Source organism: Pleurodeles waltl, chromosome 9 (genome assembly GCF_031143425.1).
Source record: "Pleurodeles waltl isolate 20211129_DDA chromosome 9, aPleWal1.hap1.20221129, whole genome shotgun sequence".
Lineage (NCBI taxonomy): Eukaryota > Metazoa > Chordata > Amphibia > Caudata > Salamandridae > Pleurodeles > Pleurodeles waltl.
In genome coordinates this window covers 408,651,163-408,665,406 of record NC_090448.1, presented here as the reverse complement: position 1 = coordinate 408,665,406, position 14,244 = coordinate 408,651,163, and the positions used below count along the sequence as shown (strand labels likewise).

General features: G+C 45.3%; 1 protein-coding gene across 1 annotated transcript in view; it reads left to right on the top strand.

Moving 5' to 3' along the window:
• Positions 1-2,420: 2,420 nt before the first annotated feature.
• Positions 2,421-14,244, top strand: part of NXF1 (nuclear RNA export factor 1) — a 313,238-nt gene continuing 301,414 nt past the window's right edge. The window contains exon 1 of the mRNA XM_069207165.1: positions 2,421-2,654. Coding sequence (XP_069063266.1) covers positions 2,477-2,654 — 178 coding nt within the window. The 5' untranslated portion in view covers positions 2,421-2,476. The remainder of the gene's footprint in view (positions 2,655-14,244) is intronic.

Sequence of the window (14,244 nt, the reverse complement as noted above, 5' to 3'; positions counted from 1 at the left end):
GGGGCTGCTTGCACTATTGTTAATGAGATGAGATCGTCTGTTTCAAAAATGTCCAGCAATCGATGACATGCCCTTCACTTTGTTGTGTGCTTTATGTGGCCTGTACAAGGATTTTCTGCTCCAAGGGCAAGCAGGCATTTGATCACATTTCCTTGAAAAGGAGTCCATAATTGATATTTTGGGCTATGGCTGCCCGCATTAATGTGGCCTCAGTGTACAAGCTTTACTGTGTAATGAGACACTGGGCACCGATAATTGTAATTGTATTTACATAGCACTTACTACCACTGACGAGGCGTTGAAGGGTTTTTTGGCGAGTAGCACGCTACTCTGTAACCCAAGAGGAATTAGTGGTGGATTATTATAGGGAAATATGAGTACAGTAATAGTATTATTATGAGTTGATTTGAGCAGAGGATATGTGAGTTTGTTAGTTGGATTGACTAGAGTAATGGAGGGATAGAGGAGGGAAGAATCCAAAAGTGTTCATTGGGAATTTATAGTAATAGGATGAGGCTTGGGGTGAGTAAAGGAGAGATGGAAGAGGGAAGAGTCTTTGGAAAGGGGTTAGGGAGATCACAGTTGCAGTAGGGGTTTTAGATGAGTCAAAGGTGAGATAAATGATAAAGCAGCAGCGAGTAACCCTCCTGGTATTTACTCTGTCTGTTTTACGCCGGTTGAGAATTTTAAAAGGTCACCTGGCCACCCGTTGCAGATGCCTTTATATCTCTCCTCTGCTGAGATGCCTGGAAGATTGGACCCTTCCTGATTCATTCACTACCTGTGCGTGTACTGATTGCAGCAGTCGTTACTAACAAAAGTAATATGGCATGGCGAAAAACGTGTCAGTTGTTTTCCCTACCTCTAAAAATCAACAAACTAAAATCCTGAGGCAAGGCCAACTAAAACAAGCATTTGCAATGCAATGGGTCTCGCGTTTACTCGAGGTAAAGCTATTAGCGTTGTAAATTCCTAACTTGACTTTTCTTGCCGCATAAACTGAAAAGTAAAACAGTTTCACATAAGCGAGCCGACGGCCACCATAGGCACAAAGCAATCACACAAAAAGAAAGAGAAGTTCACTCACAGTGAAATGTATCTTCAAAAGTGCAATTATCCATGTTAACTGGCAAAAGTGCAATTATCCTTGTACCCGGCAAAAGTGCAAATATCCATGTAACAGGGTCAATGTCATGCAAAGCGCTCGACTACTGCAAAGCGAGATCATGCTGCCTACGAAATAAAGAGAAAAAGTAGTCCAGAAACCATACAGAAAACATGGAGCCTCGTATGTTTTCAGTAGTTGGCCGGTGCGCTCGAGGTGGGCTAAACACCAGAAAAGGCATAACATATGCATGCCTTTCAGTAATTAAATCAAGCGAATTTCAAAAGGCAAGCCCATGAACCAAACCGATGGGCGTGGTTACAAGCTTTTAGAGAGATAACAGGGACAGAGCGCTTAGCGCCCGACCCTAAAAATTGTCTGGTGAAACCAACCTAAATGCCCTTTAGAGAGATAACACATTTAAGAGGGGCAGACCCATGGGCGTGAATTAACCCGCAAAAGGAGTGAGAAATGTGAATGATTCACCACACAAATGAACCAACCGGATTTAGAAAGCCTCAAGAAGGAACCAATGATAACTGAGGGCGTGCCCAAAGCCCATGCAGTAGATAAAAGCAGGTTTGGCAGAGCATGCACTGCTTAGGAAGGACCTAAATAATGTGACCTCGGAAAACATGTTCGTTGTTTGGATTTTGATCTTTAGTGGCTAAATTGGATGTTACAGTTTCGAATAAAGTCCTTGACTTTTTAGGGAAAACATCAGAGTTCAGCATTATTCAAGTTTGGAATTTATAATTTTGGTAACAACCTCCTAATGGGGAAAGGAGATAAAAGCCACTCCTTGTATATATTTCCCGCTCTGCGTACACCTGTTTGTTTTACGAGGAGAAATACACATCCACACGCACCTTTCGTTCTATGTATCATCTCCGTTTTGAATTTTACTCTTTCCACTTACACATATTTCCATAACCTTAAATATGCTTTACATTATTATAACAGTAGTAATACGCTAACTTGAACTATCAATGCAACATATCAAACCTGTGTCATCGTCTTTCTGTATATGCCATAAATTTACTTTGTACGAGATTAAACTTTGATTTGTTTAAAAAGCACACCGTAAAAATATCAAAATGTCTTTCGGAAAAGTCTTTGCAGTGCCCTTACTATTTCTATCGGTTTAAAAAATTCCCATACTCCCTCACGGCACAAAGTACGTCACAGCGTGCTTAACTGACGTACTGCGGTGAGTTCCCTACAATGTTTCCCGGGAGATTAGGCGCAGACTCAGTACTTGCAACGTGATCACAATCAGCATAATGCGCGTGCGTACGTGGAATGCAGTGCGCATGTTTGGATTGTTGTACGTTTCGGGCCGCCCTCTGAAGGCGATTGTTGGTATCACGCATGCGCTGCGCTTTGTCCATTTTTCAGTCTCCAGCTCTACCCGAACGACGAATCTTTTTATTTGTTACCCCAGTTGTACCGTGCGGTTCGGGACCGGCTATGGCGCAACCCCTGTACCGCGCTATGGGGAGGAGAGCCGGCCACGCTGCCCCGCCCTCGGAAGGACGCTCCTACATTGGTGAGTGCTAAGTCACTGACGTTAGATTCCCCTCGCCAGAGACTTTTTAAGGAATTGGCAAAGTGGGCTCTGGCTTAGGGTCCTTGCCTTTTTTCCTTTGGAGGGGTACGTTAATAGTGATAGTCAGCTCTGTTCTGCAGAGTTTTGCCCTGCTGACCTTTAACAATTATTTAATAGATTGTTTTAAATACTGTTTCCTTTCATTTATATTCGATGTGAGTCTGTTACGGATATTTGCAAAGAAATGTGTTTGTTTCATGCAACATCCATGAAAACCTTTCTTCTATATCAAAACGGGAGCACAGTGATATTCGTGAACTGCTGCTGTATTGTTGTATTGAAAACTCAAGGCACACTCTCTGTATGTTAGATGTAAACACGTTTATAATTTGGACGAGTCTACCTGTGCATTGTTAGTGACGTGGCCAGTGAGGGCAGAAAGCTGATACTGGATCATATATTCCAAGCTTCTCTGAACAGGGTACCACAAAATGCTTTTGGCCTCGGGCCCCCAAAACCTTAAGATGTCCCTACCGCTTGAGTGTGGCCAGGTCAACGGTTCCTGAACTGTGTCGTCAAATCATGTTTCTGCTCTGGCGTAAGCAGTGACACGTTAACTGATTGTGAGGAGAGGGCCTCCTTTGACATGGTTAGCCCCCTCCCACACTTGCCTGGTATTTGATGTGGTTTCAAAGTTGTAGTGCCCAGGGCCCCTGCTGACTAGGATCCCTGGGTCAGATCTCTTTCCAAAACAGTTATGATGCATTGATACAATTGGCAACACATTTAGCTGCCACTATAAGTACCTATTAAATGTTACTTGGGTACCCAGGGTGATGGGTACTAAGAATAGGCCCCTGAGGGCAGCAGCACTGATTGTGCCACCATGCATCCAGGTGCACCCAGCACTGCCATTGCATTCCGAGTATCCTGGTGCAATTCTAAGATGCAAACATGACATGGCACATAGCCTGGGTGACCTGTCTAACCTGTCTACTACATACTGCATGTAGTAAAGTTAAGCCACTGCTTTGGCAGGCCTTCCAGCCCTAAGGCAGGGCACACTATAATGCATGTGTGGGCATAGGTGCATGAGCAATATGCCCCTACTGTCTCCTTGTCAAACCTGGGACATAGTAAGTATACAGAGCAGCTATTTTAAATGCATGTGCTGGACACTGTTAAGTAATAGTTTTGCAGCTGTATGATAGCAACTCTGGACCTTGGGTTGTTTGGTATTAAACAACACAGAACAGTATAAATCCAAACTGGTACCAGTATTGATTTTCCTCCATCTTGCATAGTAGGAGAATACAAATTGGGGATAGGTATGTGACCTCTGCCCACAGGAAGTGATCACATAGTGATGTAGCCAGCAGCAAAGAAGACCCAAGGCTTGTGAAATTAAGTCTTGCTGCACCAAGAAAAAGGTGCCACACCCTGCCTGCTTCAACTAGGACTCGACAATCGCAGCTGAGGGGTTGACTGGACATCAGACAGACTCTACAAAACCCCAGAAGGTCTACAGTCTTCTGAAAATCGCCAAGGATCTCCCTCCAGAGTGAAGGTATCACTCCCTGCAAGCAAGAAGCAGTTACCAGTGAAGTCCAGTTCACTGACCGTCCACTGACCAAGGAACTGGACATAGCAGCTGGACCATATTTCACCTGACGGACCTGGAGGACAAACCCTGCAAGTGTGCCAACGTTGGTGGCACTGTGACCTCCAGTGGCTGAACTGTGCAGTAGCCCAGGGTGCTGGATCCCCAGTGTAAGACACCCAGAAGAAAAGTCCACTCCAGACTCTCTGAGGATCGGAAGCAAACACCAGTCGAGGGACAAAAGGACACATAAGAACCACCTCCCAGAGTGGCACTGCTGACCTGCAATCTATCCTCCGAGTGACATGCCTGTTCTGAGGGCACCTTTGTGCACAGCTCTTGGCCGACCTGTCTGCTCTGCACCTGGCCTCCCTGGCCTCTGCATTGGAGAACCAGCTGTGCCCTAAGGTCCCCACACCCCGTGCGACCTCTACACTCCAGGGTAACCCACCGGACTCACCTTGAATTCTGTCTTGCAGTGCATTTCCAAGTGGTCTCCCTCGCCTTTCATGCATCAGCTCCAAGACTTATGGCAGCTGCACCCGCTTGAACAGGGAACTGTCTGAATTTGTTTAAAGTTTTCTCCCATTGATTCCTATGGTGTGTAATTACACACAAAAGACTATTTTTACTACAATTTGAAAAATCATAACTTAAAGTACTTACCTAATTTTGATGATCTTGATCTTAAATTGTTTTTCACAAAAAAATCTTAAGTATTTTCGTAAATTTAATCTCAAGTTATTCTTTTGAGTGTGTCCACATTTATCGATACTGTGAGTACAACAAATGCTTAGCACTTTGCCAAGATTGACTTAACTGCTCATACAAGCTACCACAAAAATTAGAGCATTAGGCGGTCTAGTTTTTACCTCTGTAAACCAAGTTGGGGTTGCTCAGACTCTGCACAATGTACATACTCTTTGTGCACTGTATAGAGAGTCGACCTTCTACACTGATGAGCAAAGATTTGTGTCTCCTCTTGGGTAAGCAGTGAGATTTGATTGAGAGCAGTGATACAAGCTGCTGCCCTCACAGGCAGTACCTTGTACCTTCCTCTATGGTAAGCGTTACTAGTATATATTGTAACCAAAGGGATGCTAATTGTTAGACCTGTCAGCTTTTTTTTGCTTGTCTACCCATTCTTTTTGCCTTCTGACCTCCGGGTTTTGGACTCTGTTTTTGCTGGTTTATTAACTCTGTGCACTTTACCACTGCTCATCAGTGCTAAAGTGCAGTGCTCCCTAGGTAAATTGTAGTGTTGATTGGTTTATCCATGATTGGCATATTTGATTTACTGGTAAGTCCCTGGTAAAGTGCACTGGAGGTGCCCAGGCCTGTAAATCAAATGCTACTAGTGGGCCTGCAGTACTGGTTATGCCACCCACTTTAGTAGCCCTGTAAACATGACTCAGACCTGCTACTGTAGTGTCTGTCTGTGTGTGCAGTTTTAAACTGCCAATTCTACTTGGCAAGTGTACCCACTTGCAGGCCTAATCCATCCCTTTTACTACATGTCAGGCACCCCTAAAGTAGGCCCTAGGTAGCCCCAGGGGCAGGGTGCAGTGTATGTTTAAGGTAGGACATATACACCAGTGTGTTTCATATGTCCTAACCGTGAAATACTGCCAAATTCGGTTTTCACTGTGCAGGGTCTATCCCTCTCATAGGTTAACATTGGGTCTGCCTTTAAATATCCTTAAAGTGCCAATTCCCTTTGAGAGCAGATAAAATATGGAGTTTAGGGTCCCTGAGCTCACAATTTAAAAATACGTCTTTTAGTGAAGTTGTTTTTTAAATTGTCTGTTTGAAAATGCCACTTTTAGAAAGTATGCATTTTCTTGCTTAAACCATTCTGTGACTTTGCCTGTTTGTGGATTGTCTGGGTCAATTTGACAGTTGGGCTGTTTTGCACCTCTCTAGACAGTGACATAAACGGGGCCGGTGTATAGACTGCATATCCTGATGAGCCATCTGAGCTGGAGTGGAGGGAGAAGTGGTCCTTCACACCTGAAAGGACTATGCCTGCCCTCACACAATGTAGTCTCCGACCCCCCTGGTGTGTCTGGGGCCTGACCTGGACAAGAAAGGATCTTGCAAACACTTGAGACTTAGCTTTAAAGTTTGTCAACTTCAAAGGCAGAACAGGGTATAAGAAGAAGACCCAAAACCCCATACTTTTAGAATCTTTCTGGAAGCAAGAGGAACCTCTGCCAAGGAGAAGAGCTGGAGGAGGAGAACTGTCCCTTTGCTGTGTTGCTTTGCTGGACTGGCCTGCAGTTGCTGCTTCTGCCTGAAAAGAGTGCAAAGGGTGAACTTTGCTGTGTATCCTGCTTGAGAAAGTTCTCCAAGGGCTTGGAGTAGAGCTTGCCTCCTGTTGGGAAGTCTCGGGGACACCAAAGACTTCAGCTTCCTCGACCTGCAGCACTGAAAACTGAGTGTTTTGTGCTGTTCAAGAGAAGAAACCACTGCAATGATGCAGCTGGCCTGCACTGTGACCTGCTGATGCAACACGGAGTCGCATTGCCCGCTTTGCACCGCAACCTATGGGCCCTGCACTCTGGCATCGGCTGCTCACACTGTGGCCTGGGCATCCTCGACGATTCTGCTCTTGCTGACACTGGCGTCGCTACCTGCACCTGGCCTGTGGACACCGCTCGTGAGGTACATGAAGCACTGTTCCGCACTGCAGTGTCGTCACCAGACATCCCTGCTGCACCGTGGCCTGTGGGCACCGCTCATGAGGGTCATGAAGCACCGTCCCCTCCCACACCGCTGGATTGGGCCTAACGATGACAGTGCTTCAGCAATGACTATGCCGATGCCTGTACTGTGACCTGTGGACACCGCCCCTCTCCACACCGCAGCTCTGGTCTCCCCGATGCCATCACTGAGCCACTGCCTGCACCGTGTCCCGTGGGCACCACACGTCACATTGTCCCGCTTCGCGCTGCTGCCCTGACACCATCCACGCCAGCGCTCCTGACTTCATGAGCCCGGATTTCGATCTGCAGTGCATGTAACCTCAAGGGCCCAACCACTCCTGCACCGACTCCAGAATCGACACTCCTCTCTGGAGCTCCCCACAAGGATCACTATGCCCTGCAAATCCAAGGTACTGTTTGCTGGTCTTCCCAACACTGTAGCTGGCCTGCGACGCCGCAGCCAGCCTGAAATATTGGTTTTGTTGATCATGACTCTGTGATAGTCCCAGGTGGAGCTATCGACTTCAAGGAACTGTATTTTTAAGGTCTTACAAAATTCATATCTTTAGCACTGTATGCTGGATTTGTATTGTTTTGGTCTTGTTTGATACAGATAAATATTGGCTTTTTTTCTAAAACTGGTGTGGTGTCCTTTTGTAGTGTTTTCACTGTATTACTCTGTGTTATGTGCAAATGATTTACACATTGCTTCTGAGATAAGCCTGACTGTTCGTGCCAATCTAACAAGGGGGTGAGCGGGGGTTATCTGAGCGGGTAATCTCCCTTATCCTGACTAGAGTGAAGGTCCCTACAGTGACAGGGTGTAAACAGACTGCCAACTAGAGACCCAGACCACATTTCTAACACTAATCTTTGAGAGGTTCCTTGCCACAAATGGAGGAAGTGTTCAAGAGGTGAAGCTCGCACCACTGAAGTGTCCACACTGCACGTACGCAATTAGAAAGTGGAGATACGAAATTACATGACCCGAAGTGAACAATGTAATTAAAGACAGTAATACTATGTTAATCGAAATAGGTGAAAAGATACTCTTTCACAAAAAGTACATAAGTTAATTTATATTTCCATCAAATGGCCACTCTTCAGCCTTTGTGCTCTTGTTGCCAGTGCAGATGTGGGAGTTGCGGCCAACCTTATATCATATGCAAGTCATTGCACTCCAGGAACTGTATATCAGCAAACTTGTTTAATTTTGAGCAAAAAATGAGTGCCTTCATCACCAACGCACTTCGAACACCGAGGTCTTGATCACAGATAACCCACTGTTATCAAGACCTTGGTGGTCGAAACGCGTCTGTGGTGGAGGCATCCACTTTTTGCTAAAATTAAGCAAGTTTGCTGATATATTCTTCTTGGAGTGCAATGACTTGACGTTTTTGCCTGGACGAGTTAATTTATATATGCAAATTATCAAGAATCGTAAGATAAGCAAATACTGCAATCCAAAGTGCAGTATGTCGTAATTTGTAAAATCCACAAATGATGTTTTCTTCCTAGAGTTCGAAATGGACAACTCAAAACCCCATGGCAACCTCAGACTTTCTCTTACTTCAGTCTCGATGACATCCCACCATTCTGTTACCTAGGGGAACACCATAAACCTTTTCAAGGCTGAAATTCTATTTTAATCTTTCGTATCGATAACCACCGAGTCTGAGAAGGAGGCTAAATAGTGCACAACCCTATTTGGTTACAAAAAAAGTGATGTGTAGAGAAAGCACAGCATACGTATACCATGTAGAAAAAAACAAAGTATCAAATCACAAGTGACATCAAGAAAAGCAACGTTGGAGAACGTCTTTGTACAGTAATGAGGGCAATTAAAATGGTGCAGATGCTACATAGAAGCAACTGATCTACAAATGCAGACAAGCTTTTTTTCTTCCCCTTCTGGTAAGAGTAAATCATCCAGTAATATTCAGAAAACTGTGTTGCAAATACTAAATTACCTTTGGAATTTCCATTTGCAACTACATCTCAGAACCTACTATGTGGCTAGCTTAATTCCTACTTAGTTGAGGCTATAAGGGAGGAGATTGCCCCCTTAATTTTCTTACAGTATAATGCCATGATTGTCCGATATACTTCTCCATGAGTTTGCCACCTTTACCTGCCAGGGCCTCTTTAGAGGCAACTAGCTCAGACTCCGCAAATTAATCCTGTGTTGTAGTAATCTTCAGAGAACTCAAGCACTCAGATGGACCATGGATTGTCCTGGCAGCTTTCAAGGATGCAATTGTGAACCCCCTTCTTAAGAAACAAGACTCTCTCACCTTGTTGTCCTGAAAAGGTTCCGCCTTGTTTCTTTTCTTCTCTTTGCTGCCAATTTATTATTGGGATACGTGGCTTAACAATTATGCAAATTCCTTTGGGAAAATGACTGTCTAAATGTCACCCAGTCAGGATTTCAACCAGCCCGTGTTACCAGAACTATGTTTCTGTCCGTACACAACCTCCCCTTCACAGCCATTACAACGTAAACATATGCTCCTTCCTTCATAAAATCACCAAGCCAATTAAAAACATATGGTTCCCATCCCTCCCATGAAGCCACTTTGTGCCATCTGACATAAAAGGCCACAGTATTGACCTTACCTCCTGTATTTCCAAGCCAAAAAAATAGGGAGGTGTGGGAAACCTTGACTTCGACGGGGAGGTCGTAGACTCAGAGTAATGTAAATTACTGGTAAGTAACATTACCTCATGGTCTGGCCTCCCCATCTTAGTCTTTACATCATGAGCTGATAACCAAGCACCGTTTGTCGGCTTCATAAACACACTTATTTCACTTGATGCTTGAAAACCTTTAGTTACACAGTGTGGATCACAATTAACTTCGTCAGTGATCCCCAAAAGCATTCAATATTGACACTCCAAAGTTAGCTGAAGCACCCCCCCCCCCCCCCCCCCCCCAATAACCTTTAATGACACATGAATGTGTGGGGAGAATTCCATGTTCTGGCCGTACTCTGACATAGAGGCACCTTTAAATCCTGCCATGAGGTTGCTTAGCCATTTTATTATGGTATGCTGGCCCAAGCGCTCTGTGCCACTGCTCCCCCACCACCACCCAAAAAATGTTTTCCAGGCTGATGCACCAGGGCTAGCCGTTTTTTATCCTCTGCATTCTTTCTGATCCTTTCCTCTAGGTGATATCCCAAAAACTTGGAACCAGAGAACGGAATGTTCATTAACAAATGTTTCTGTGCCGCATCTTACTTACATGGCCCCCTCCATAGCTGTAACCTGTGGCTGCTGGAGATGCGCTTGATTTATAAGACAGATCCAACAGAAAACTAACCAGTTGTTCCAACATGGCAGGACTATCAGTGCTATCTTAATTCTGTTGCATCTGATCAGCTAATCCTGGACAAACCTTTAGTAGATTGTCCTACCTAACTGGCATATTGTGCAGTTCTGATGACAACATTTAAAGCTGCAGAAGACATTTTAACTTCCATCTCAAACATTTTATCACTAGGGTCAGATGGAACTGCATCCTCTGAGATAATTACACCTTGAGTTGGTAAGCCAAGTCATTTGTTGTGCTATTTCCTACTCCACAGGTATTATGGCTCAAAAGTCTCTGATGCTGGATTGCAATTGGTTAGGATATGATTCACCAATGGGTACATATGCAGCATGGCCCAAGCAATAACCATGATGGTTACGCCCAGTAATCCCTCCTATACTAGTAACCTTTGCCTGGCAGTTGGACTTTGAGCCCCACTGAAAGAAAGTCAGCTCGGGTATTAGTCTTTCTTATAATAGACAAGAAGACGTTCTCCCCCCCACCCCCCCGATCTGTTTTGAACCATCTCCCAATGAACTGAAGTTGCTGTTTTGGGATCAGGTAAGACTTCTTCTGACTTATCAACAATCCATGCTTCTCAAGCAAACTGCACTCTTTCACTGTTTGGCATTGTGCCTTAGGAAAAAAATAGGAACAGATGAGCCAGTTGTCCCAAGTACCGAAATACTTGAATCCCCTTAAAAATGAACTAGTTTGCTAGCGGAGCTGCTCCACCCCACCCCGCTCAGCAAAACTCCCACTTCCTGCAACACTCTGTTGCTAAGGAACACTTTGCTCATATCACCGCTGGGGCCCTGGATGTAATCGTTGCTGGCTATTTAAATCCTGGCATTTGGCTGCCCTCCCAATTACCATCAGTGTCCTGTTTCGATAGAAGGATGATACTTTCAGTTTTGGTTACAGGACTGTTCAGCCATACTCTGGAAATAAGGGGAGACCTATGGTATCAGCCATATTCTGTGTCATTCTTCCTTTGGTTCCACATCTTTCCATAGTTTCGGGTGCACACTGGTGCACTGACTCAAACTCAGACTGTAGATGTGAGAAACGTGGGGTAAAATGAGTTTGTTACTTGGTATGGTACCCAGTACATCATTTAACAGACAGTTGGTAGCAGGGCTGACATCACACAAGACGTCAACAAGCCTCAGCTACTGTGTATTAGAAATCTGTGATGATGTGAGCCCTTTAGTGATTGTTTGCCTCGCTAAATACTATATAACATTAAGTCATTGTTGGTGATTATATAACTAAATCCTATATAACATTAAGTCGTTGTTAGTAATTATATAGCTGTGATTAAGCAGCCATTCCATTGCCTATACCCTTTTGGTACGTTAAATTACTTTGGTGCCGTTTGACGGATTTGTGCAAAATTGAGAAAACTGCACACTTGGCCGAGTTTCAGTATGTTCCGTTTTGTTTTCGATCTGTCCAGTGGTGAAAAGATAAAGGGGGTTGGGCCAGTAAGCAATATTTTCCATTCAAGGTTTCATTGAATGTTTATTCTCTGTTACAGTAAAAAGTGAAAGGAATTAATGCAAAACTGTTATGAATCTAGGGCCATATGTACAAACACATTTTCCCATAGACACAGAATGGGTAAAACCCTTTGCTACATCTGACCCTTAGATCTTTACTCAGAAACAGGCATATTGCGATTTGGTGTAAATCGGTTCAATAATAGAGGGATTTGTGTTAAACGATGATTTATGGGAGATTTAATTAATTAAGTCAGAAACAGATACCTGTTAATCCGCGAGTCTCCAGGAAATGTTGGCAATCTGATTAGCGATCAGGAAGTTACATTTTTATTGTGTTGGAAATAAAGATGCCAGGCACTGAAGCCTGCTTCCGCAAATGTGGGCAGGCACAGGCAGTGTTTTGGGCCTGTGATGGCAGTCACAGGCCTAACATTGTATCTTTTCTTTTCTCCCCAAGACTTAAATGCCCTGAATATGGTTTGTCAGAATGCTCAATATGGTCGCTTTTTACCAATTGAATGCTAGTGACCTGATGAGCAACCTTTTTTGTCTATTAGTCCAATAGTCTAGCTATTTTATAATCTTAATTTTTACTATGAGTGTAGGAAGTTGGCTCTGTATGCACTATTTCAAAGTAAGGAATAGTATGCACAGAGTCCAAGGGTTCCCCTTAGAGGTAAGATAGTGGCAAAAAGAGATAATACTAATGCTCTATTTTGTGGTAGTGTGGTCGAGCAGTAGGCTTATCAAAGGAGTAGTGTTAAGCATTTGTTGTACACACACAGGCAATAAATGAGGAACACACACTCTGAGACAATTCCAGGCCAATAGGTTTTTGTATAGAAAAATATATTTTCTTAGTTTATTTTAAGAACCACAGGTTCAAATTTTACATGTAATACTTCAAATGAAAGGTATTGCAGGTAGGTACTTTAGGAACGTTGAATAATCAAAATAGCATGCACAGTTTTCAAATAAATCACATATAGCTATTTTAAAACTAGACACAGTGCAATTTTCAACAGTTCCTGGGGGGAAGTAAGAGTTTTTGCAGGTAAGTAAACCACCTACGGGGTTCAAGTTTGGGTCCAAGGTAGCCCACCGTTGGGGGTTCAGAGCAACCCCAAAGTTACCACACCAGCAGCTCAGGGCCGTCAGGTGAAGAGGTCAAAGAGGTGCCCAAAACGCATAGGCTTCAATGGAGAAGGGGGTGCCCCTGTTCCAGTCTGCCAGCAGGTAAGTACCTGCGTCTTCGGAGGGCAGACCAGGGGGGTTTTGTAGGGCACCGGGGGGGGACACAAGTCAGCACAAAAAGTACACCCTCAGCAGCGCGGGGGCGGCCGGGTGCAGTGTGCAAACACGTGTCGGGTTTCCAATAGAAATCAATGGGAGACCAAGGGGTCTCTTCAGCGATGCAGGCAAGGTGGGGGCTCCTCGGGGTAGCCACCACCTGAGCAAGGGAGAGGGCCTCCTGGGGGTCACTCCTGCACTGGAGTTCCGATCTTTCAGGTTCTGGGGGCTGCCGCTGCAGAGTCTTTACCAGGCGTCGGGATCTGGGAGTCAGGCAGTCACGGTCAGGTGGAGCCTCGGGATTCCCTCTGCAGGCGTTGCTGTGGGGGCTCGGGGGGGGGGGCAACTCTGGCTACTCACGGTCTCGCAGTCGCCGGGGTGTCCTCCCTGAAGTGTTGTTTCTCCACAAGTCGAGCCAGGGGCGTCGGGTGCAGAGTAGCAAGTCTCACGCTTCCGGCGCGAAACGCAAGTTGGTTTACAGTTGCTCCTTTGAAACAAAGTTGCAGTCTTGGGTGAACAGAGCCGCTGTCCTCAGGAGTTTCTTGGTCCTTCTAGAGCAGGGCAGTCCTCTGAGGATTCAGAGGTTGCTGGTCCCTGGGGAAAGCGTCGCTGGAGCAGTGTCTTTAGAAGGGAGGGAGACAGGCCGGTAGAGCTGGGGCCAAAGCAGTTAGTGTCTCCGTCTTCTCTGCAGGGTTTTTCAGCTTAGCAGTCCTCTTCTTCTTAGGTTGCAGGAATCTGAGTTCCTAGGTTCGGGGGAGCCCCTAAATACTCGATTTAGGGGTGTGTTTAGGTCTGGGGGTTAGTAGCCAATGGCTACTAGCCCTGAGGGTGGCTACACCCTCTTTGTGCCTCCTCCCAAGGGGAGGGGGATCACATTCCTATCCCTATTGGGGGAATCCTCTTGTCTGCAAGATGGAGGATTTCTAATAGTCAGTCACCTCCGCTCAGTTTGCCTTAGGAGCTGTCCTGACTGGCCAGTGACTCCTCCTTGTTGTTCTCATTATCTCCTCCGGCTTTGCCGCCAAAAGTGGGGCCGTGGCCGGAGGGGGCGGGCAACTCCACTAGCTGGAATGCCCTGGGGTGCTGTAACAAAGGGGGTGAGCCTTTGAGGCTCACCGCCAGGCGTTACAGTTCCTGCAAGGCGGAGGTGATAAGCATCTCCACCCAGTACAGGCTT